The sequence below is a fragment of the Chiloscyllium plagiosum genome, unplaced genomic scaffold (assembly GCF_037043375.1).
Source record: "Chiloscyllium plagiosum isolate Xiang-an unplaced genomic scaffold, Cpla_swu_hap1 HiC_scaffold_40, whole genome shotgun sequence".
Taxonomy (NCBI): Eukaryota; Metazoa; Chordata; class Chondrichthyes; order Orectolobiformes; family Hemiscylliidae; genus Chiloscyllium; species Chiloscyllium plagiosum.
This window is the reverse complement of record NW_028270178.1, coordinates 55,604,073-55,630,885: the sequence shown is the minus strand read 5'-3', so window position 1 is coordinate 55,630,885 and position 26,813 is coordinate 55,604,073. Positions and strand designations below refer to the sequence as shown.

Genomic DNA, 26,813 nt, shown 5'->3' with positions numbered 1-26,813 from the left:
TTCAAAAGTTTACCTAGGTGTTATGTTTCACTGCCAACTCACTTTTTGTTTCTCAGGCACACAGCTTTCCTTTACTGTGCATTTTAGGGTTGGAGCAATTTGAAAAAAAAAATGCAAGGAGAGACATTCTGCAATGTAAGGAGGTGCTTCTAATCTCCGGGTCCAAACTGTTTAGTGACATACACTCACATTCTGAACACTTTAGACATGCTCCATATTAGGTTGCCTAAATTGAATTTAGAAACGCAGATTAGAAATGGTATGTTATTTTGTAATGTGAGAGAGACTTTGAGTGACAGCAAAAATAAAGTCACGAATATTATTGAAGTTCTTTTTAGCTTTATGTGCTTGTGGTTGAAGGTAGGACTAAAGAGAGTTAACTTCTAATTGAATATTCTAAATATAATCACTTTGGACACGCTCTGTATTCAGTTGCCTAAATTGAATTTTTAAATGTTTATTATGCATTACATGTTATTTTGTAATGCGACAGAGACTTGCGGTGTGCAGGGGAAAAAAGCTCAACTGTAGAAATAAAGGGAGCGAACTTCCAATTGAATTAGTTTTGTTTTGTTAAACAAAACATTTGCAACTATCATCTGAAACAGACCTGAAGCTACTCAAATTTACTTCCAAAGAAGCTATTCAGCAAAACAAATATCCCAAGATGTGTATATATCTATGTTTAAGCAGAACCTCATGTAAAGACATGACCCCATGTGTTCGGGCTGTGCAAGCTGATACCAGGATCCAGTCTCAGCCTCCAGCAGGACACCAACAGGCGGAAGCTGTAAGCCTGCCCCTTCCGATGGTCATATAAATCCTGGGCACTAGACCGTAATTCAACACTCCTGGGTCGACTTTGTTTAGAAAGATCTTGACAGAACCGTTTCCCACAAGTTATCAGAATGATTGTGTCGACACTTTTTCTCAGTTTGTTACTGACTTTCTTATCATCTGAGTGTTTTTTGTTCAAGTCTCTCTTTGTGACTGTCTCAATGTTAGTCTACCGCAGGAATGTAAAAGACTCAGCTATCATTTCATCAGCATTAATGCTCATGGTTTATTTGTTTTCTTTTTTAAAGGTGTCCAGTCGGAGGTTGTTTTGACCCAGCCAGAGGCAGAGACTGGCCGTCCCGCAGGCAGCCTGAAACTGACCTGTAAAACCAGCGGGTTCGATCTTAGCAGCTACACCATGCACTGGGTCCGACAGGTTCCCGGACAGGGTCTGGAATGGCTGCTGAACTACTATAATTCAAACAGCAATAACTATGCACCAGCGATTAAGGGTCGATTTACTGCGTCCAAAGACACTTCAAACAACATTTTCGCGTTGGACATGGGGAACCTGAAGATCGAAGACACCGCCATCTATTACTGTGCAAGAGACCACAGCGAGAGGAACCAGGGCTGGACCCGTTCAAAAACAGCTCGAAGGAACATTTTGTCAATACCATCATAAACTGATGGTCAGTACGAGTTTTAAATGCAATTATACCAACTGCAATCTGAAGCAGACCTCAGGCTGCCTCTTACAAAACTATCAAAAAGGAAGTGTACCATTTAAACTAGCAAACTAGGTGGTACAATGAGACAATATTATGGGCTTATCATATGTACTGCTATCACTGCCATCAATTAAATGCTTGGTCAAAATATTAGTTTTAATATATCTGACAGCTCAGGAAATCACTGCTAATTGTTATGTCAACTATGGCATTAATTCTAATCATGATCAGTACTAAATGGCTCTTTCAAATGAAAATTGAGACCTAGAGTAAAGAACAGAGAATGAGTGTACTGGTCTACATCATTGTGATACTACAGTGGGTCACAGTATTGTGCATAGTGACATCCTCATACAAAAACCGCTGACAAGGGTTTATCTCAAGTTGATGATTTCTACCATGGCAGGAGCGAGAAATAATGTGAGATGCAATTTAAATGCAATCCAGTAGTTCTAGTTTGTAAAAATGTGTATTTTTTTTTCTCCCTTCTTTGTGTTGATTGCCAAGTTAAATGCAGACCAGACCTGTAAAAATATTCCAAGCTTTCAAAATACAGTGAATAGTAAAAGCTGAAATAATGCACTGAATCATTTTTAGAGGAGTCTGAATCACTGCTTTCCAGGGAGTGATGAAATTATCTGCATCTTACAGTTTACAGTCTGTCATAGTATTTGACACAACGTGTCTCACAGTGATATAGCTGGGGTGACACTGCAATTATGACCAATACAAAAACCTATTCAGCCTCCATTGATTGACACTAGTCAGCGATTACTTCTACAAACCGTCTTAACTTGCAGTGCAGTATTAGTTCTGTGGGGTTTTATGCTAGCATCACTATTTAATTTGTGAGAGTGTTTGGGTAATTATTGATACACCAGTTGGGGATTTTGAGAATCAGCTCATGTATTACTCTGTGAAGTATAAAACAGTATTAAAATGTATCAAGAATGATCAGAATTCACTAGCGCAATTATGTGATGAAGATTAATCGTGACGTTATTTTGCCTGTGGTTCTGAAAATTTAAAATAATGGTAGATTTTTGATTTGTTTCATGCAGAGCTAGTTATTGTGTGACCCAGACCAGAGAATGTAACACTGTGTGACTATCTTGCTGACTGGGGCCAAGGGACCATGGTGACAGTGACTTCAGGTAAGAACTTTGAACTTTCTTAGTGACTTTTTAAAAAACATTCTATTCATGTGACTAATTTCTGAATTAAATGAAACTCAGATTCTGTGCTGAGTTTGGTTTAGTTCGGATTGATTTTTGTTCAGACTGATTTATAGACCAGTTAAGGCTCAGCAAATAGTTACAATGGTGATGATGGAGTCAGTTGCTCGGTGTATCTCTTTTTTTGGATCAGATGGGCATTCTGTGTGGCTGGGTTACTTGAAGCACCTAATGTCTCTTAATCAGTCAGGTATAAATAATGTTTAATGTCAGTGACACCCTGACTGTGAGTTTTATTATCAGCAACAAATGCTGAGAATTTAAAGATATTTGAAATATTACCAAACATGATTAAAATATGTTAAAATATCATTATTCATTTCTTGAATATATTCCCCGTATACATAATGTTCTTACTATGATTATATTTTCTCATTTATTTTGTTAATTTTGTTGATGGCAAGCAGGTTAGAAACTGTCAGAAAATTTTCCTGCTGTGCTATATTTCATTCTGTTTTTATTAGATTCTGAGTTTGTTTTACTTGATTCTGTTGAAGTGAGTTGATTGGATTTTGGCTTTGTTTTTACTTGGTTTTGTTGAATTGCGTTGATTGGCTTTTGAAATTGTTTTATTTGATTCTGTTGAATTGAATTGCTTGGATTCTGATTATCATTCATTTAAATCTGTTGTTTTGAGTTGATTGGATTCTGATTTTATTTTCCTTGATTCTGTTGAATTTGAGTTGATTGGATTCTTATTCAGTTTGTGGACTTGATCTGCGTTTTCATGCTTTCTGTAATTGGTGTTTTCTTTCTGGTGAGGAGATTGTCTCTCTGGATTACTTTTCATTACCAATATTTGTGAAGTTCTTTGTTTTTCATGAATCATTTCTGGATTTGTTAAACTCATGACATATTTTTCTCTGCTTGATTGAAAACATTACATCCGTTTGTAACTGTCTGAAAACCAACTTAAGTCAGAAACACGGAAGTGTGAAAAATGAAAAAGAAACGAGTTTTTAATGCACTGACTTTTTAAAAAAAAATCTGAGTTCTAATGTAAACTAAATGAATTTTGTTTTGAGTAGCCTCATTCAAAATAAAATTTGGGACTAAAATCTGAAACTGCAGAATTGATCAGATTACGTAATTGAAACTAACTTAAAATTATAATGTGGTAATATTTGTCCATTCAAATATTTTTGTTTGACCTTGAAGTGATTAATCAATATATTCCTTCAACCGCTCTACTGTAGACTGCACAAGATTGTCCTGATCAGGAAGGGTGTACAGGTTGGAAATAAATTGAACTGTTGCTGGAAACGTTACAGCTTTAAGTGTTAAGTCCCCTCACAGACAGGCTACTGTTTTGACTTGTTATTTCTTGTTATGACTGTTCAAGTTAATCATTAGTTTGCTTGATTCTGAGTAGTTTTGTTAGATTTCAATTTCTGTTTTTTTGTGAGGTTACACCATGTTCTTGGTTGTGTTGGAAATGTTTGCAGAGCGAGTTCTGCTGCAAACACACCGTGTTGTGATTTGGTGATCTTTGCTCTGTTGAGGAGGGAGTGTGCTTGGGTAATATTAAATTAGTTATATTTGGGAAACAGTTTCTGGTTTCTACATTGTTTTTGCACTGTTTATATGGTTGGTGACAGTGAACTGCTCCAGGGTTCCTCATTCAATGCAATCAGCATGCCAGTTGAAATTTCATAAAGCCTAATATTAAGTGAAAGGCAAATCGCAAAGGTTTTGGAAATGAAGGGAAAACATATACCTTCGGTCGCCATTTTTACTTAGAAGTAGTAATTAAGGCTTAATCTAATCCATGCTTTACAGTCCAAATTCAGAACTAAACTGTCCAATTCATTTACAAGGTCTGTCTTTAAACAGATTACAAGCCATAGCGAAATATAAATAGAATTTCAAAAGTCTAATGTTCTAATAGTTCTTGCTCTTGAGCAAAAATGCCATGACGGTGTAATAATTGATCAAGAAACACCTTTCAATTCCGCTGTACACTACATACAATTTTTCAGGCTGGAAAAGATCATTGGCAAAGACCATTTGGAAATTCTGCTCAATTCTATGAAGAACAGATCAGTTTCACTGCTTTGAATTGTTTCACAAGAGTTAATTAATTGTTATGTCCCTGATTAAACTGGATTTGCAGGATAAAAATAAAACATTAACTGAATTATTTAATCTGCACAGTGCTTTAGGTGTTCCCAATCAGTGCGTTTAAATAAATAGTTACATTTTACAACAAATTATCAACTGAAGAGTCATTCTTTTGGAAACAACTGCTATTGTGAATTATGTGGCCAAGACCAAATTTCGAATTAATTAAAATAATCCACTCATGAATTCGCTGGGCAACATGATGGCTTAGTGGTTAGCACTGCTGCCTCACAGCGCCAGGGTCCCAAATTCAATTCCACCCTCGGGTGACTGCCTGTGTGGAGTTTGTACATTCTCCCTGTGTCTGCGTTGGTTTCCTTCAGACGCTCTGGTTTCCTACCGCAGTCCAAAAGATTGGCTGTCCTAAATTGCATATAGTGTTCAGGGATGTGGAGGTTAGGGTGCATATAAGTATACACTTATACATATAAGTATAAATATAAGTTAGAGGGAATGGTCTGAGTGGGCTACTTACTGTTCGGAGGGTCAGTGTGGAATTGTTGGGCCAAATGGCCTGTTTCCATACTGTAGGAAATCTACTCTTAAAACCATGGGAGTATTTGCTGCAAACGCAGAGAATGTATTTTACATCAATGTGTTCAGACATATGCAGAGTTCACAAATTTGCAGAAGACATGAACTAGAGGATAACAGAGCACATTGTTTGTTCAAACACTGAAAATAGAGTAATATTTATTTTAATTAATATACTTGACCGATTATTGCAATGTAGCTATCGGAAGGAATCTGCTCACATTGGTTAAGTGTGACAATCATTTAGATTAGATTTCCTGCAGTATGTATCGGGCCATTTGGCCCAGCAAGTCCACACCGATCCTCTGAAGAGTAACCTACTCAGACCCATCAGGTGACTGATGCACCTAACATTATGGACAATATAACACGACCAGTTCACCTGACGTGCACATCTTTAGATTGTGGGAGGAAACCCACACAGACACAGGGGAGAATGTGAAAACTCCACACAAACAGTCGCCCGAGGCTGGAACCGAGCCCGGGTACCTGGAGCTGTGAGACAGCAGTGCTCTCCACGAAACTGCCCACATTTACTTACACATCCGTTAAAGCGGGCAGTTCCCGACAGAAGCATGTTTTCAATTCATACCTTTTATTTAAACATTTTCATACATTAAAAGCAGCTAACAAGAAAATGAACTTGCACTAATTTCTTCAATAGAAATGCATTTCCACACTGAATGCTGTTTTAGCTTTATGCAGTGCATGCAAAATCTCCACAGTTCAAGAAATGTTTTAAGAATATGTAAAAAATAAATTAGAGAATAATCCATTTCCTCCGGGGCTGTGCTTTAATTGGCGATATATCCCACCTCAATAATTTTGTTAATTACAATGACTTATTAAGTTTAAACCCATTGGTTATCAATGTTCATTGTGAACACATTCTTGTTCACATTAATCCTCTGGTTAGTTCCTCTGATGAATGTTCAATTCCAGTAAATACTTGATGTGAGGAATTGAGCAGATGTATTTGCTAGGATCAAGGCTGTTGTACAGTTTGTTTCAGTGCTATCTCCGGCTAACTTGACAACTTGTGCTGACCATTTGTAAATTGTCCAGTTCGGATACCTGTATCTCAGACAGTTCAATTTTATCTTGCACTTCAAAACCACTTTTATCAGAAATGCAATATTCGATTAGGTGCTTCAGAATTGAGAGCCCTGACTAAGTTGTAGCAATCAGAACGAACGTTTCAGGAACAAAAGGCAGATTATAAGAGTTTTGAAATTGGTTGTTGGCAACAAGGGATATTTGATTGAGCGAGGCAGAGGGAGATGTGCTACATATTTTCTTTGTGCCTCAGTTATCCGGGACATGTTTAGTGGCACAATGCAGAAGCAGAAATTATTTTGCATCCTATTATTTAAAACCCTATCATCAGCTTTTAATGTCACTGGCAACGGTCATAATACACTTCAAAACATTTAAATCTATTTCAGACTAAGATCATCTGGTGCAGTAACATTCACAGGGCTAAGAGGAAGGGAGATCTAGGTTGAAATCCAGTGACAGTGAATAGATGGCAATGCAATTCCTAGTTTTATTCTTCTGCAGTTCCCATAGAATTTGAACAAATCTGAGCTGCTGTCAAAGTATTATTGGATAAATGTTGAAATGTTACTTTTATTGTACAAACATTCTGGAACAGTCTCTGGTTGTTGGAAGGTGTTAATAACTAACATGGTTTGTGCACTGTCAAACAGGTGGGCTGTGTTCTCCGCGATAGTGTCGAGCTCATTGTGTTCAGGTCTGTTGTGGTTTGTAATAGGGTCCCTGATTCTGTGGCAGGTGGCCTGTGTTCACTTACAACCTGTAAGAGAGGTATGTAACACCATCTCTTATCAGGTTACTTCAGTGCAAGAAAGCAGATTGACATGTTTGGGTGCTTGTTGGAATTCCACTCACAGAGGCCAGTGAAATCTACTCAATTCGCTGTCCTGACTTGTGTCTCTTAGATATTAAATAGAATTTTGGCGGTTAGCAGCTTTTTCCAGATCAAAATTTGTTCACAAGCTTTTGGGTATCGCTAGATGGGGTTAATGGAGTAAGTGCTCAAAGAAATCCCAGCTTTTTACTTCCTGTTCTAACAATATCATTTATAACTAAACCAGAATGAATCATTTTCGAAGCATATTTGATGAGATTATGCTTAGGCTGTTTTACTTTATATTAAACCAGTGCTGTAGCTGAATTTGATTGTTTAGTACGGTGGGGGTTCCGCTGAATCCAACACTTGCAGCAGATGGTGATAGCTTTTCAATTGGTCTTCAATTGCTATCTCAGACCATCCAGTACCTCTGCTAAGAATCCTTTTTCCAACAGGAGTCAAGCCAACATAATCGCTGTCTAACTCAGCAGGTGTGACCTCTGGTGCCAAACACATGAAAACAATTTGCTGAAGAGGGGGGTCTCTGGAAGTGAAAGGTTAACCTTGCTTTCTCTCCACAGGAGCTGCCAGACCTGCTGAGTTTCTTCAGCAATTTCTGTCTGTATGTTGGTTTTCTAGCATTTAATGTTTGTTGTTTCATTGAAAAAGGTTCTGTTCGATGAAACACGTTCTTCAGAGAGAAGATGCATTTGAACAAATTGCGAATTTTCAGAGATATTAAATATCAGAGAATCATTGAATTTGAGCGCCCTGATCTCGAGCTGTAGTTTCACAAGAAACTATCATGAAGTAACAACACACTCCAGAGCGCAGTGGCTGTTGTAATTGGGTGAAAGTTATTTTGATCACTCAAATAGAGAATGTCAATGATCCCGTTCCAAATAATCAACAGAAGTTTTTTTTTAAAGCATGTGTGAAACAATTAATTTGTTGAAATATTTTAATAAAAAGCGTTCACTGCCAGTGCTAGCTTAATGAATGACACAATGATAGGAAGGTAGGAGCAAGAGGAGCGCACTCAGCCCCTTGAGCTGTTCTACCACTTACTTAGATCATGGTGCATCTGTGAGCCAAATCCACTGGTCTCCCTTTGGCTAAAACTCTTTAATGCCTTTGATTAACAAGCAAAAACTATCCCAGATTTAATGATTCGACTGCCCATAACAAAGGGAGACACCATTTCTGAAAGACATTTCTGTGAGTATTTAAAGTGACACAATGAGGCTGGAATTAATTGCTCATGAAAGTAAGCTTTAAATCTCTGACAATTTCCAATTGAAGCATCCCAATCATCATATTCCATTAGTTTAGCACTACACTTCCCTGGAATAAAGAAATATAATGTGTGATTGCCTTGCTAAAAATGAGGGAAGCTTCATTCCCATTATATGATTAAGAAATAGCTCTGTTCATTCAGTGAAAACACAGTCAAATCACCCAGAAGGAAACCATGTCATCTTGTGTGGACACACAAGTACCTCAAATAATTTTCAATTCTTCCAGTGGTTGTTTGCATCTCTAGACAGGTGTGGAAGTGTCAGACGTTTTATATCGCCTTGAGAAACCAGTTGTCATCAGCGTATTTGAATTGCTGAAGTTTGTGTGGTATTAGCACATTCGCAGCACTGTTAGAAGTGAGTCCCATGGCTGTGATTGAGGAAGAGGAAAGGGGCGGGGAAATAGTTGAGAGTCAAGTTGAAGTCTAATTTGGAGGAAAGCTCTCAGGTGAAACATTTACATGCATGTGCGCCCTTATCCTCAAGGATCACAGTTTTGGAACATGCTGCCGAAGGGACATGTCAGCATTCAAATTAGAAGCTGAAGAAGGCCCCTCGGCCGCTCTAGAAGGCTATTCCATTCATGGGATCATCATTAATTTTGCTGCTCACCAGTCTTCCCAACACACCAATAACATTGGTCCTGATTGTTTACTGTCCAGCAAAAGAATGGTGAACCTTTGGAATTCTCCACCACAGAAATTGATTAAGGACAAAACATTAAATGATTTCAAGAAGGAGATAGATTCCTTCAATCCTTAAAAGAAAATGCTACGGATATGTGGGAGAAGGGCAGGCAGGGTATAATATTGGCTGAAAGCCATGAAAACATTGAATGGGGCATGGTTTGTAAGTTTGCACGTAACGCCAACATTGATAGTATAATTGGCAGTGAAAGTTATCGAAACGTACAATGAGATCTTGATCAGCTGGGCCAATGGGCTGAGGAGTGGCACTTTGCGTTTAATTTAAATGAATACGAAATGTTGCTTTTTGAGAAGATAAATCAGGTCATAACTTACAGAGTTAATGGTAGGGCACTGGGTAGTGATGTTTAACACAGGGCCCTGAGGTTCAGACTCATAGATTCTTGAAAGCGTTGTCTCAAGTAGCTCGTGTGTTGAAGGTGTTTGGCAAATGTACCTTCATTGGTCAGAGCACTGAGTGCAGGAGTTAGGGCTTCATGTTGTAACTGTCCAAAACATTGGAATGAACTGCCAGAGGAAGTGGTAAATGCAGAGATAGGTCCAACATTTGGAAGCCATTTGAACAGCTCCAGGAACTGGATAGGTCTGGATGGATATGGGCCAAAGGCAGGCAAGTGGCATTAGTTTAATCTGGGAACTCTGGTCAGCATGGATGAGCTGGACCAAAGGAACTGTTTCTGTGCTGTACGACTTTATGACTCACTGACTTTATGGTGGAGTAGGCTCAAAGTTGGAAGGTGGTGAGCAAGTGAGGGGCTAGATTGGGCATGTGGGAGAGTTTGGGCTGGTAGGCTGTGAGGTGTTGGCTGGCTGCTGGGTAAGCTTGCATGCACTCTGTCTGGCAAGGTGGCATCAAGGTAAATGGTAATGGTCACAGGTTTATTTGGTCAAATTGTGCTTGGTAGGTGAGGGGTAGTTTGAGCTGAAAGGCAGGAGGTCTGTCTTTGCCAGGTTGGTTTGTGGAGAGGTGGGAAGAGTGCCAGGCTGGTTAGTGTAGAGGTGGGCAGGATGCCAGGTTGTTGCGGGGTTGGAAGGTCACTGTAATGAAGTGACAGGTGGACGTGATGTCAAAATGCAAAGCTCGGAGTCTGGAAAATGGCAGGTGGTAAAGCACCGATGCGAAGGGAGCACAATGTGCACAGGTTGACTTGGGTAACATGTGAGGTCAGAGGTTGTGCAAATTACGGTGCCAGGTCCCAGTCAGGACCAGATTCATCATGGACCAGGTGCAGGGTGGCAGGAGTGGAAATGAGTGAAAAGAATTAAGATTATATGTCGATCTGGAATATAGAACATAGAACATTACAGTGCAGTACAGGCCCTTCAAACCTCGATTGTTGCACCGACCTGTGGAACCAATCTGAAGCCTGTCTATCCTGCACTATTCCATTTTCATCCATATGTTTATCCAACAACCTTTTAAATGCCCTTAAAGTTGGCGAGTGTCCTATTGTTGCAGGCAGTGTGTTCCTGAGTAAAGAAACAACCTGTGACATCTGTCCTCTATCTATCTATCAGCCCTTAATGTAAAGCTATGTCTCCTCCTGCTAGCCATCACCCTCTGTTTATCTTTTATGTCTCAATTAAGTCACCTCTGAACCGTCTTCTCTCAAAAAGAACAGCCTCAAGACCCTCGTCCTTTCCTCCTAAAACCTTCCCGCCATACCAAGCAACATCCTGGTAAACCTCCTGTGAACTCTTCCAAAGCTTCCACATTCTCCCGAGAATGTGGTGACTAGAACAGTACACAATGCTCCAAGTGCGGCCACACCAGAGTTTTGTACAGCTGCAGCCGAACCTCATGGTTCTGAAACTCAGTCCCTCTATCGATGAAAGCCAACACAAAGTATGCCTTGTTAACAACCCTATCAAATTGGCTGGCAACATTTAGGGATCTATGTACATGGACACTGAGATCTCTCTGCTCAGCTGCACTACCAATATGGATTGCCTTGGATGTGTTTCTTGTGATATGGTTGTGTGTTCTGGGTATGAATGGGTATATGACAGGGTAGGGTTTGTCAATGTGAATGGAAATTTAGGTCTAGACAGAGTGTACGTGCAGTGGTTAGTCTGAGAGTTGAGGTTTGATGGTGAACTGCGTATCAGTTTGATAGTTATTAAAGTTAAAGAGTACTTGTTCATTTCTCAAATCATATTTACGTAAATACTCAGGTGTAACACTCCAAAGTCTCTGAACCTTAATGGTCCTCCATTTTTCAGAGGCCTCGAAATTCAGGTAATTGTAAATTAGAAGTTTCAACTTTCAGACAATTGGCATGAGGTCAGCTGTGACAGCCATCCTCCTAGTCCCAGTGCTCAGCTCCTGCCTGTGCTGATGCTGCAGTGACCTCCCTCCCAGAGAGAACATTCTACCTTGCATTGATAAGTGAGGAAGGCTCACTGGACCTGATTCACTCTGATTTCTCTCCGTTGGGTATTTCCAGCAATATCTGTTTTATTTTTGATGTCTAGCAGCACTGTGCCCTAGTGGGGCAGCACGCTGATTCCGTGGTTAGCATTGCTGCCTCACAGTGCTAGGGACTCAGGTTCGATTCCAACTTCGCGTGACTGTCTGTGTGGAATTTGCACTTTCTCCCCGTGTCTGTATGGGTTTCCTCCCACAGTCCAAAGATGTGCAGACTGGTGAATTGGCCATGTTGTGTTCAGGAATTGGGAGGTTAGGTGCATTAGTTAGGGTTAAATGTAGAGTAATAAGGTAGGGGAGTGGGTCTGGATGCGTTACTTTTCAGAGGGTGGGTGTGGACTTGGGCCAAATGGCCTGTTTGCACACACTGTAGAATTTCGATGAATCTGCATATCATTGGTTTGTATTTACTGAAATCTCTCTAGTCTTCACTTGCAATCCACTGAAAGTGTCAGTTGGTGAGATCTTCAATCAGATACTGGTGTGGGATAAGGATGTTCTTCTTCCTTAATTATGGTAATGGTCAAGGTAGAGGGCCAGCAATTGGTAGGAAACAAAAATAAACTCCAGTTATGCTGTAAACTTCAGCGGGTGCATACTGGCAAACGTTTACAGATGAGGATACATTTGATAAGGTCAAATTAACAGAAACTAACATGCTCAATTGGTCATTCTATTGTAGAGACACCGTCTCCCCCCACACTTTATGGCCTGGTCTCCTCCTGTCAGGAGCACAACACCGGTTCTCTGATCTTTGGTTGTTTGGCGATGGACTATTCCCCTGACGTCACCAAGGTAACCTGGAAGAAAGGTGAGGAGCTGATCACGACTGGATTGAAGACTTACCCATCAGTGAGAAACAAGAAGGGAACCTACACCCTGAGCAGCCAGTTAACCCTGCCTGGGTCAGCGGTAGATTTCCCCAGTGAAATCTACTGTGAGGTTCAACACAGCGGGTCACACAAGAGCAAAGAAATGCCATGTGTTGGTAAGTGTTGTGGGAACTGAGATAAACAGAGCATCTGTGGATTTACATGAATAAGGCATTATTTATAACAGTTTTCACAGAATCAGCACAGGAAAAAGGCCCTTTGGTCCATCCAGTCCACACCTATCAATAATAGCCACCTATTCCAATCTCATTGTGCCAGCACTTGATCCATTGCCTTCTGTGACTTGCCTTTGCAAGTATGCGTCTAAATACTTCATACATATTATGAGGGGCTTAGTCTCTACATGACTTATAGGCACTGAGCTCCAGACTCACATCACCTTCTGTTTGATTTTGTTTCCCCCGAGATCCACTGTAAACCTCCTGGCCTTACCTTAATCCTGTGCTCCTGAGGCATTGATCTCTCCATCAAGGGGAAAGGTTTCGTCCAGTTTACCCTGAATATGCCTAAAATAATTCCAGATATCATGATAATCTTCTCCCTAATTCTCCTTTGTTCCAAGGAAAACCCCCCGTCTATCTAATCTAGTTTCATAACTAAACCAATCCAGGCAAAATCCTGGCAAATCTCATCAATGCTGCCTTCAGTGTAATCACATTCATAGAGTCATAGAGATGTACAGCATGGAAACAGACCCTTCAGCCCAAGCCGTCCATGCCAACGGAATATCCCAACACAATCTAGTCTCACCTGCCAGCACCCGGCCCATATCCCTCCAAACCCTTCCTATTCATATACCCATCCAAATGCCTCTTAAATGTTGCAATTGTACCAGCCTCCATCAATTCCTCTGGCAGCTCATTCCATACGCGTACCACCCTCTGTGTGAAAAAGCTGCCCCATAGGTCTCTGTTCTATCTTTCCCCTCTTACCTTATACCTATGCCCTCTAGTTCTGGACTCCACCACCCCAGGGAAAAGACTTTGCCTATTTACTCTATCCATGCCCCTTATAATTTTGTAAACCTCTATAAGGTCACCCCTCAGTCTCCAACGCTCCAGTGAAAACAGCCCCGCCTGTTCAGCCTCTCCCTGTAGCTCAAATCCTCCAACCCTGCCAACATCCTTGTCAATCTTTTCTGAACCCTTTCAAGTTTCACTACATCTTTCCTATAGGAAGGAGACCAGAATTGCACGCAATATTCCAACATTGGCCTAACCAATGTCCTGTACAGCCGCAACATGACCTCCCAACTCCTGTACTCAATACTCTGACCAGTAAAGGAAAGCATACCAAATGCCTTCTTCACTATCCTATCTACCTGCAACTCCACTTTCAAGGAGCTATTAACCTGCACTCCAAGGTCTCTTTGTTCAGCAACACTCCCCAGGAGTGTATAAATCCTGCTAAGGTTTGCTTTCCCAAAATGCAGCACCTCACATTTATCTGAATTAAACTCCATCAGCCATTTCGCAGCCTATTAGCACATCTAGTCAAGATCCTGTTTTAATCTGAGGTAACCCTCTTCGCTGTCCACTACACCTCCAATTTTGGTATCATCTGCAAGCTTACTAACTGAACCTCTTATGCTCACATCGAAATCATTTATGTAAATGACAAAAAGTAGAGGACCCAGCACTGTACATTATCCCTACCTTAGATTTTCTTGTAAACGTTGTCACTGAAACAGCACAAATCACCAGGACAGCAAAGAGCACCCAACGTATAACACTGTAGATCCTTCGATAACATGCACACAACGTATGGCCGAACCAGTGTTTTACTAAGTTCCAGTATCATCTCCCTACTCCTCATTGTCAATGTCTCGGCTAATAAAAGCAAATATCCTCCCTACCTTCTTAGCCTCTTTATCCAGACGACACAGTACTATAGGGGATCGGTGGATACGTACACCAAAGATCCTCAGTCCTTTCCCGGGTTCCATCATTTAAAACGTAATACCTCGCAGTTTCTTCTGCCGAAGTACATCACCTTACACTTTTCCAGAATGTTTCCATTTGCAACTTCTCTTCACATATAACCAACCCTTGTATATCCTCCTGCAATCTAAAGCTATTATGCTCATGACTTACCAACATGATAATTTTCCTTTCATCAGTGAATTTACTGGTTAACCCTCCTACACTCTAGTCTCAATCATTGGTATATAAGAGAAACAGCAAGGAAATTAACACCAATCCCTGCAGAACACCACGAAACATAGATTTCCAGTCACGCAGACACACAATGACCATTATCCCCTGCTCCCACCACTCAGCCAGTTCTGAATCCAATCCGTCAGATTAACTCGGATCCCATTGGCTCTGATTATTGCTATCATCTGGACATTGAGTTATCTCTCTGAAAACTACCATCAAATTGTTAGACATGACTTCCTCTCAATAAAACCGTACTGAAAATTGTTGACCGATCTTCTAAATGAAGACTAATCCCGCTTCTCAATAGTTTCCCTACCACTTAGACTAGATTGACAGATCTGTGTTTTCATTGTTTATGCCTTCCTTCGTCCTGCATAACAGTGCAATGTTGATTGATCTACATTCACTTGGCACAACTGCTGGGACCAGACAGGAATTCTAAATTGTTGTCATTGACCAACTATTTTATCCTTTGCATCGCTCAACAGCTTGGTATACATTTCATCTGTCCTTTTCATCCAGCAAGACAACACAGAGCATTACATCTGTCCTAATTCTGAATGTACATCACAACACTCCTCCATGATTTCTGTCCCCACATTGTCCATCTGACTAGTGAACACTGACACAACACTGGTTAGCACTGCTGCCTCACAGCGCCAGAGACCCGGGTTCAATTCCCGCCTCAGGCGACTGACTGTGTGGAGTTTGCACGTTCTCCCCGTGTCTGCGTGGGTTTCCTCCGGGTACTCCGGTTTCCTCCCACAGTCCAAAGATGTGCAGGTCAGGTGAATTGTCCATGCTAAATTGCCCATAGTGTTAGGAAAGTGGTAAATGTAGGGGTATGGGTGGGTTGCGCTTCGGCGGTGCGGTGTGGACTTGTTGGGCCGAAGGGCCTGTTTCCACACTGTAAGTAATCTAATATTAAAAAAAAAACAGATTCATTTCGACCGCAACCTAATCCTCTGGCTCCATTCCAATAATAATACTTAATGGGCATTACTGTTTCCCATATTATTCTTTTATGAACGAGCCTGTGTCGTCTTAAAATATTTTCCTTTATTTTGACTGCTATTATTTTCTCATGGTCCCTTTTGCTCTTCTCATGGTCTGTTTGATGTCGAGAGCCCGCTACATTCTTGGTCCCACACAGTGGCTTCCTGGGAAATGTCCTCCCTGTGCTTTTCCTATTTCTTTCTTAAATGTGTCACACTGCTATGATTTAGATTTACCACTAAGTTCCAGTCCACTCTGGTCCAATCATTACCTGATCTTATTAACATTGTCCTTCCCCCTTCAGAACTTTGGGCCAATTTCTATCTCTTTCCAGAACAATCTGGAATCCAACAGATTTATGATCACTGTCTGCACTGTCCATTAATGTTTTACCCACTGGGTCGACTTCATTCCCTAAAGTTAAGTCCAGGTTCACCCCTTTCTTGCAAGGTCTGGATTAAAATTCTCTGTATTAAACACATACTTTGTTAAAATATTCTCCTGGGGACATTTTCAGAATTCTGCTCCCTCTAAACTTTTGACAAAATGAATATCCAAGCCTATACTGAGGAAGTTAAAAACCGCTTTTCTCATTCCCCTATTTAATTTACGTTACTCTGAAATTTGCCCATGTATCTGCACTTGGTCTTTTGGACCTATAGTAAGGTCTTATTGTGCTCTCCCAGTAGTTATGTTTACTGTATTTTGGTTTTGAAGTACTGTTCATTTGCCTTCATTCGAGGAGGTATCCATGATGTCATTTCTCTTTCCAGCTAAAACTACTCCTGTCAGAATTGCGACAGAAGCAACATTCTGTACCGTACACCCCACTCCCATCCTTTTCCATCTTTCCCTGTCTCACCTGAAGGTACTAAATCCTGAAATATTGAATAGCCACTCCTGCCCCACTCTCAATATGTCTCCATGATAACAACGGCATCATTTCCTCATTTATGCCGGTAATTCATCTGCCTTGTTCATCAGACTCTTTCATTAAAACGAATACCATCCAACGTTGCTATCTCCCTTCTGATTTAACCGGCCTATAGTTTCTATGCCTCCTTGACTCCCTTGCTGTGTCCTCTAATTTTAGTCCTTCACATTCCCCAATGATCTTTCTGTGTGGATCCCAGCTTCTTCAGCACTCTGCACAATTATGATTTTTATAATATCAAGGTTAGTATCCATTAACCACAAGAAACCTTGATATATGAGAACTGATTGTATTTGTTATGAAATTCGTCAGATAATGTATACGATGTGTTTCCTAAAGGGACAGGTCCTCTCCCACCAACTCTTCTCCTAACTGTGAGCTCCAGTGAAGAAATCGCAAGCAGCAAGTTTGCAACCGTCGTCTGTTCAATCATCGAGTTCCATCCGAAGTCAATCTCCGTGAGTTGGTTGAAAAATGGCCGACCCTTGGATTCTGGCTTCTTCACGTCTCCCGTGTGTGAGGCGAACGGGAACTTCTCGGTGACGAGTCGGCTGATGGTCCCTTATGGTGAATGGTACAACAGCGCGGTCTATACCTGCCAGGTCACTCATGGAGAGAACACTCAAAGTAAAAACATCACCGCATTCCAGGGTAAGAGACACAGACTGAGAGAGCTACAAATCACTCTGAACTCGGATGTGAATCAAACACACTAATTTATCAGGCGTAGTAAACAGCACGGTACAGCTTCTCATTTCCCAATATGCCATGTGTCTCTTATTTCAGTTTGAGTGTTACATTAGCATTGCTCATAATTCAACATTTTGGCAAGTCAGAAAAGTATGTTTCCTCTCTTTGATGATAGTTATATAGACAGTGAGCTGTGTTAAATAGTTTGTTGCCTGACCATGCAGAGAGAGGAATTGAGAGTGCTGAATCCTTGCCTGGTAATGGCTTCAAGGATAAGTTTGGGGGTGGAGGGGGGGTATTGGAGAGATATGTGATTGAAACATAGAAAATACTGAGAGACTGAGGTCGAGTAAACGTGGAATAGATGTTTTGACTGGTAGGCGAGACTACGACCCAAGGGGACAGTCTCAGGGTCAAAGGGGCACCGTTTTGAACTGAGATGGGGAGGAATTTCTTCAGCCAGTGGGTGATAAATCTGTGGAAATTGTTGCTGCAGAGGGCTGTGGAGGCCAGGCCATTGTGTGTATTCAAGACAGAGAAAGATCGGTTCTTGCTTAGTCCGGGGAGAAGGCAGGAGAATGGGGTTGAGAAACATATCACCCATGATTGAATGGCAGATCAGACTGGATAAGCGAAACAGGCAAAAGTGAGGACTGCAGCTGCTGGAAACCAGAGTACAGATCAAAGTGGTGCTGGAAAAGCACAGCAGGTCAGGCAGCATCCGAGGAGCAGGAAAATCGATGTTTCAGGCAAAAAGGCTTTAGCCCGAAACGTTGATTTTCCTGCTCCTCAGATGCTGCCTGACCTGCTGTGCTTTTCCAGCGCCACTCTGATCTACACTCTGGATTGGCTGAACAACCTTATTCTGATCCTCTATCTTATGATGTTGTGGTCTCAAAATGACATGGTTAAAATTTGCAGTGACCCTTACTTGAAAATAAATCAATATGCGTTCAATGCTTCATTCCCTGCTCAGGAATGACCTGTTGGCTTTGGACATTGTACGACACTGATTTTTATCTGGTACTGAGCTCTTTTCCTTCATTTATGGGATCAGGCCACAGACCAAGTGGGTATCATATTTGATTAACTAGGATAAACGTGATAAAAACAATGACTGCAGATGCTGGAAACCAGATTCTGGAAAGCCCTTCATCAGGAATAAAGGCAGTGAGCCTGAAGCGTGGAGAGATCAGCTCGAGGAGGGTGGGGGTGGGGAGAAAGTAGCATAGAGTACAATGGGTGAGCTTCAGGGCAGAGGAAATGACTTGGGAGTTGCAGTGGGAGAGGGACTCCCTGAGATTCTTATAGAGAGAGGAGGAAAACGTCTTTAAGGCAGGTATCCTTGCAAGAGGATTCGCAGTAGGGTTAAAATCAACGAGGTAAAAACAATGACTGGAGATGCTGGAAACCTGATTCTGGATCAGTGGTGGTGGAAGAGCACAGCAGTTCAGGTAGCATCCTCCACCACCCCCCCCCCTCCCACCCTCCTCTAGCTTACCTCTCCACGCTTCAGGCTCACTGCCTTTATTCCTGATGAAGGGCTTTTGCCCGAAACGTCAATTTCGAAGCTCCTTGGATGCTGCCTGAACTGCTGTGCTCTTCCAGCACCACTAATCCAGAATAGGATAAACGTGATCTCACTGAGCTCTCTGTAATTAGTGGATGAGGCAGGAAAATATATTCTGGTAGTAATGCCACAATAGGGATGAATGAACTAAGAATTTGAGACAGGCTGATTTAGCCTGGTTTGGGTGTGGTGATGTTTACACAGTTAGAAATGGATGTCTATGAAACTAGTGCACATTTCCATTGCATTTGTAGATTCATTTAAGATGCTTTTGCTTGTTTTTTTCTCTCTGATCTATGAAGAAATTAAAACATGCAGCGGGTAAATAAAGTGAAAGTACAGACCAGTCATGAACTAACTGAATGGAGGGAAAGACTTAAGGGGGGTGGGTGTCCTTCCCGATATCCAATGCTGTACTCAGTGTCTTGTTTTCAGATCTACTCCACACTCAGCCCACGAGGAACAATGACGTAAATTAGAGAATGATCTCACACCAATAACGCAAAGTCTTTTCGATCACTTTAAATATAATGAACAGAATTTCCATGGCTGTTCACCGCTCCCATAACACTTTAGAACTCTGCAAAGAAAATAATTATTATTTATTACAATTTGTCCAAAATTTGGGATTTGATTTGGCAGTTGTGACCAGCAGTAAGGGTTATGAACATGGAAATGAACTCATTATATTCAGATTACTATCAGTAGATGGCCTTAAGTGAGAGACAAACTCTGAAAGAAAGGTAATTCCATGGGTTACATGATGGTATCTTCGATGATTTTACTTTTTTCACGGTTTCACTTGTTACAAAGCCAGTGTTCTTTAAGAATAATTACACAGGGTATGTTATAGGTAATCACAAATGTTTCACAGATCAAAATACATCAACAATAGTAAGCATCGTTTCAGCAATAGTTGGAGTTGCCATTTTGAAGGTGGTGTCTTCACCCTGTGAAGGAGTAATCTGAAGATTGGCTGTTTGTATCATAAAGGGGCATTTTTCATTGACTTTGATTTTTGTTCACAGAAGATACCGATTGCCACGCTAACACCGTTAAAATCCTCCCACCGCCAGTAGAACAAGTCTTACTGGAGGCGACGGTGGCGTTAACCTGCGTTGTGTCCAATCTTCCTTCTGGAGTCAACGTGACCTGGAAACAAGAAAAGAAGCCTCTGAAATCAGAGATTGCTGAGCAGCCTGGACAGAATCCCGACAGCGTGATCAGCAAATTAGACATTTCTACTGAAGCCTGGCTGAGTGGCGTTACTTTTGAATGTGTGGTGTGCCATCAGAATCTACCGACTCCGGTTAGAGACTCCATCCACAAGGAGAAAGGTGAGCGGTGAGATTAAAACACAAAGCATCCCATGTGTCATCCAGATCCAGTTACATCAATGGCAGGCTTTGATTGGAAATGAACAAACACCTTTGGGAGCATTAATGATGTATCTGAAGGCAGGATAGCTAAGTAGCTGATTAAGAAGAAGACTGACCAAAGGATATTGTATTCTGATTAAGTCAGATAAGGTGGGAAGAAGCCTGGGTTGTGATGTCACCATCAGCAATGACAAATGGACAGTATGTCCTCGTTGTGGGCTGGAAACATGGAGGCGACTTTCAAACTAAACTCTTTACTTCTTTTACTGAACATCACGGATACCATTCTGCTCCTTTAAAAAACGAAAGTGAATAAATCCCAAATTAAAAATGGTGTATTTTAATTTTTAGTGAAATTGCGATGTTGATTCTGGATTTTTATAGTTAATTAATATTTATCTCAAATATTCTGCAGTGATTAATCCGCTGGAGCCATCAGTGTCGGTCCTCCTGCCACCAACAGAAGAAATCTCCGCTCAGAGGTTTCTCTCCCTCACCTGTTTAGTGAGAGGTTTCTCCCCCCGAGAGATCTTCGTCAAGTGGACAAACAATGACAAACCGGTGAATCCCAATAACTACAAGAACACCGAGGTGATGGCGGAGAGCGAGAACACCTCCTTCTTCATGTACAGCCTGTTATCCATTACAGCGGAGGAGTGGGCCAGCGGTGCTTCTTACTCCTGTGTGGTGGGACATGAAGCGATTCCATTGAAAATCATCAACAGAACAGTCGATAAATCCAGCGGTAAACCGAGTTTCGTAAACATTTCACTTGCACTGATGGACACTGTTAATTCATGTCAATAAAAATCTCAAAGTTACATTTAATAATTCAACAAAAATAATAAAGTTTTTTTTTCCTCCAGTTGTGAGTTAAATACTGAATTAGTCGTTTCTCACTTTGACTTACATTGCATCTGTGTAGTTAAAGTGGATTATTAACAGGTCTAGGACGAGTGTCTTGTGCAGTTAATGTTCCCTGCTCAGATACACCCTGGGTCAGAGACAGAGTAAAGCTCACTCATTGCAGGATTCCGCCAAGGACGTTATCTATCCTAAATCCCTTTGTGATGAAATCTAACAATGTCCATTTTATGTCAAGAGTAGAGCACGCGTTTTGAACTTGGTGTTCTTGATTCCCCCGATTGGACATTCTGACAAAATTCACGTCAGTTTTAAACTGCCACATTGTGCCAATTGGAAATGTAAATTTAAGAGACTTTTAAAATTAGTTTTGATTGGAACATACCAATCGTAAAGAGTGCAGAGCAGTTTGAATGTAACCTTTGTTTCTGGGGAACTGCCAGAGATCTTGCACCAATGCATGAGTTGACAGAATGTATCTTCACTTTCACACCAAAGAGAATCGACAGATAAGTTATTCTGGAGCAAAGGGAAGAGGGGAACGATGAATGGTCTGTCCTCTTGCTCCCTGCGCAGAGTTTTCATGGTAGATGTCCTCTGTAATGTAACCCAGTTACTAACAGGAACAGTCAGCTTCTTGCTTACTGTCCGAAGATTTAACACTTCCATGCAAAACAATACCTTTGAAGCATGTTAGACACGCTTGGCCCTGTTAACAAATGATTAACATTGATTCCCATAATCCAAAACTGGTGTTTGCATCGTCCCAGTTTGAATTCCATAGTGTTGTCTCAGTTTCCTGGAGCACATGGGATCAATTCTGTATTCGAACACCTGATATTATTTTGTTTCACATACAGAACATAAGTAGATATTTTATGATAAACATATTCAGAAATGTTATCTCTGGGACAGTGGGGATTTGAACTCAGGCCTTTTGTCTCAGAAACAGAAATTCTATCACTGCAACAGAAGAGTCGCTCATAAAACGCTTATTTCTCCACGGTGATGGAAAATGTTTCCTACAACACCAAGGTCAGATCTAATTGTGGGCAATCCATTAAAATTAGAACAATAAAATTAGAATAATAAAAATTGCAGTCTGGTATAAGAGCAGAAACGCACACAGATACAGAGATGCTCACAAATGACACATGTAAAGACACATATACAGGCTCTCACCTAAAGACACATATTTTTGTGCACACTCAAATGTGCATATAGATAAGACGTCACACACGTATACTTGCACAGAGCTACACATGCAAATGGTACTTGAGCACTCACCTAAGCTCTTACAAAAACTCACATACACCAAAAGAAAAGCATTTGCACAACTGAGCAGGGGTACTCACACATAACCATGAGAAACACGGTAACACACAAATGGACACGAATACATATACATTCATACAGCACAATGCGTACAGACATAACACACACATGAACACACAGATACAAAATCTGAAAAATGTCCTCCCACATGTTGACTCACACAGGCACATAAGTGCACAGAATAAACATTAATATCATTATTTTCCCATTTTCATAATCACAAACATACGATGACAGAGGCAGCTTAGTTATTTATTTTTAAACCACATTGATCAGCATGTATACACGGTCACACATACACACAAATTTAGAGTCTCACATGCAGACAAGTGCATAAATTAACAAACAGTGGGGCATTTATTAAACAAGGATAATGGACACAACCATCAGCAAGCATCCACACACAATATCACAAACAAGCTTATTAGGATATAGTTTAGGAAAGATTGCCACACAAGCAGACATCATCACATAAATATAATCATCATCAAAACGTGACGTTGTATGCTAACATTTATTAAGCACAAACATGAAAATAATCTAGTTCAGGTAGGATGTGAAATAGACACATAAACACACATTTTAGATAGCACTAATGAAAAGTGAACACTCACAAAGACATTACAAGATAAGCATAGGCAGCAACGAAGTGGCATATTTGCATGATGATGCTTACACACTGGGAAAAGGCCAAAATTTATGTACACAAACATGAGCACACGAATAGGTTTATTCATGCACAGACTCCAACATGGGCAAGAGTGAAGTAAGAAACACTCATAACCACATGCACAAACATTAAAGGAAAACCATAAACACCAAGCAGTAGATCAAATAAATTAAGGGACACATGCACAAAAATTTATTCCTAAATATTCAGATCCTACAACAAAAATATGAAGCAATGCTCTGATTGTGATGTAACATATTTGTGATTTGCCAAGCAATTGGTCACCAATACATAAAGATGAGAATCACATTTGAACTTTTAGTCAGCGATGGCCACAATTTTCAATTAAACTGTCACAGCCTATATTTAAAATATAATGAAATAATTAAAATAATCATTTGTTATAAGCATTCGCCAAATAATAATATCCTTCAATAAATAAAGAAATAAACTAATTTAAAATGTTCTGACATGGACAATGAAGAATGAACATGTGCAGTTAGTATTTGTAATTTCTTGCTGAGAATCAATAATGCACTAATAGATACAGATAAGAGTCACATTTGAGAAATACCTGACTGTTTTATGAAGATGTAATGGTCTCTAATTACATGACTTGGATGCAGATAGATCGATCTGGATCAATAAACAATCTAAATGCGTTCTCTCGGCTTTATATTCATAGATTCAATAGATCGCACCTGGATTGAAGACTATGAGGATGATAACAGCAACATCTGGACAACTGCTTCCACGTTCATCACCTTGTTCTTCCTGAGTATTTTCTATAGCGCTGCCGTCACTCTAGTGAAGGTGAGAATAATCACATCTTTCTCACGCCAAGCAGCCCAATATGTTTTGTGAAATCTCTCAGTGTGCCATTGAATAAAAATTAAATCTGAATGCCCCCGATCATAAACAAATGAGTCATTGCTTTATCTCTCTTTTCCAGGTTAAGTGAATGAGTTGTGGACCCCTTTGATTTTCCTGATCTGCTTATCAAGGCCTCTGACTTCCCAATCTACAGTCTGTCCTGTTGCTGACTCTAACAGTGAGATGACTTCAGTTTATCAGCGTATAACTGAGACAATTATTGATGGATTTTCCTTTTTACTATGATATCTTTGAGATGGTTGTGGTTGGAAGAATGTGGAGCTTCCCAGTTGTTTGAAGCCTATTTGTTTTGTTTTTATTTGTTCCTGACTCGGAATGGTTGCCTACCCTTTCTGATGAGCCGTTGTATTCCCTTTCTGGTGATTGTTACTGATGTACAGAAAATTCCCACCTAACAGCGCATGTGTTCTTGTCTCAATGTGGCATCCAGCCATTATATTCACTTCTGTTAGCTTTTACATCAACTTTTTGGATAAAAATGCTTTCTGAAATGGTTAATAAATTTGAATGAATATGCACTAACCGTGAGTTTGCTTAATTCTTTCTTTTAGGCCAGTCAGTAATAATACATTTTCCCACATCCTACTCCTTTCCCAGCCAAATAACTCACTTGTTCCGTTTGGTTGTGTTTCATCCAGTCATTTAGTTTAATGCTGCGCTACCATGCGGCCCACTAATGTAAATGCACCTTTCACACAATGTGCCTGATGGAACACTCCAGAGGCAGAATGATTAGAGAACATTTCCTCTTATGCACCAAGGATCACGATCTCGGGTCACCTAATGATACAAATTAGGAGCTTTGCTCCACCAGAAGCTGAAAAAAGGCAGACAACGGAGTTTGAAAGTTTACTCTACACCGTCTAAACTAAAAGTACTCCCAATTTCAGTACAGCCTGGGTCCCTAATGCATAACTCGCCACCTAAAGCGCCCAACGAAACATTCATCAGCCAAAAATGTCAACGTTCAGTCAGGTATTCAGACACAACACGTGCACAATCCAAGGGCGGATTCTCAGAGCTGGAGTTTTTCTCACACATAAATCTCATGGAGTACAATTCCTGGGATCTACTTGACACACCACACCTGTCAAATCCCAGGGAATGAGACTGAGATCTATCTGATACAGGGATATTACTGAACAGCAACCCTCAAAAATAATAAACTAGAGGTCGATGTTGATCGGGTAAGGCAGAGCTCATGAGTACTTGAAATATTCAGCCATGGGGATCTATATGACGCAAGATGGAATTGAGAACCAATCACAGCAACTGTTCACAGAGTCAGGAAACTATCAGCAGAGGGGAACAGTCCCAATTTCTCCGAGTTGGTGAGGTGTATCATCCCGGGAATAGTGTTGTGAATCAGTCACGCACCCAATCTCATAATTTCGCATTTGTTTCAAAAACGTGGCACCTGAAACTAGATGCAACATTCCAGGTGAGACAAGAGACTGTTTTATTTCAGTTTAACATAATTGCTTTGTGTTTGTTCTCTACAGCGTTATTGATGAAGTTGGGATTATTTGCTCTTATGTCCATGTGTCATTCCCTGATTTGTGCACATACACACGGGGGATCCTCTGCTCCTGCACCGCTTTGGCTTCACACCCTTACTGTTGTTATGTTCCCCTGAGTTCATCACTAAACAAAGAAGCAGGTCACACCTCCCTGAGACTGCGATCTATCTGACACACCGATATTAATGAATAACAATCCTCAAAAATGATAAATCACAGATTGATTTCGATCAGGGAAGCCAGAGATCAGAAGTTCTGGAAACCCTGCAGCTTTCCATGTTCTTTCCCACAATCCCTCTGTCAAACTTTGAAGCTCTTTGCTGTGCCTCCGATATCCTAACATTTTATTTTAAATTGCTATTAATATTTTTCTGTAATTTTGCATTATAGACCAAAGCACAGGTTGAACCAACAAGGACTCCAAACACTGAACTCTGAGAGCGTACACAATAAGGCAACCTACATTCTGAAACGGCAAACACCCGTTAACAAATGGTTAACAAGTACAAAACAGTGGCTGAGATTAACTTGAACTCATCAAAATAAAAGGAAAGTACTCTGGAGGTACAGCGGTGTAGGCAAGACCTGGGCAGACAGAATGGAGTTCGTTTTTTAAAATTCTTGTTTATTTCCAGAATTTTCCTTCCACACAATGTAACCTTTTATTTCCCATCACCCAAGTCACCCATAGTATCTTTATTTTCAGTTACTAACCATCACCTGTAAATGGAATAATTTATGTCCAAAGCCCTTCCCGTCATCAAAGGTACAGCAGAAGTAGGAAGAGCTAGAAGGAGATTGGAGTCAACTTTTCTTGTGGTGAAACATTACTGCTGTTCTAAAACAAGGGATTTCTGAGGGATGGTCTAGTGAAGCTATGTGGATGGAACTCAGAAATAAGAAAAGCATGATTACTTTGATGCGATTGTAATAGTCCCCCCAGTAGTCAGAGTGAAATTGAGTAGCAAATATGTCGAAAGATCTTATTTTTACGTAAGAATAATAGGATTGTAATAATAGCAAATTTTAACCTTCCAAACATAAAGTGGGACAGCCATCGTCTTAAGAGCTTGGATGGTGAGGAATTTGGTAAGTGCTAAAGTCAATTTTCTTCATTAATATGCAGCGCAAGTGACTGAATGGTTAGTAGGGAAGCTTTTTGGGGCCGGGGTCATAATTCGATTAGTTGTAAAATATTTATGGAA

The 26,813-nt window shown here is 40.6% G+C and overlaps 2 gene segments (V, D, J or C); both read left to right on the top strand.

The window, feature by feature from the left end:
* Window positions 1-868: 868 nt before the first annotated feature.
* Window positions 869-2,175, top strand: LOC148138546 (Ig heavy chain V region-like). The segment is given in 3 exon segments: window positions 869-933; window positions 1,086-1,469; window positions 2,160-2,175. Coding segments are annotated over 2 exon segments (402 nt in total).
* On the top strand, window positions 1,528-24,611 carry LOC148138545 (Ig heavy chain C region, membrane-bound form-like). The segment is given in 8 exon segments: window positions 1,528-1,928; window positions 2,570-2,662; window positions 12,387-12,692; window positions 17,026-17,337; window positions 19,975-20,283; window positions 20,741-21,070; window positions 23,880-24,007; window positions 24,147-24,611. Coding segments are annotated over 7 exon segments (1,413 nt in total).
* The last annotated feature ends 2,202 nt before the right edge of the window (window positions 24,612-26,813 follow it).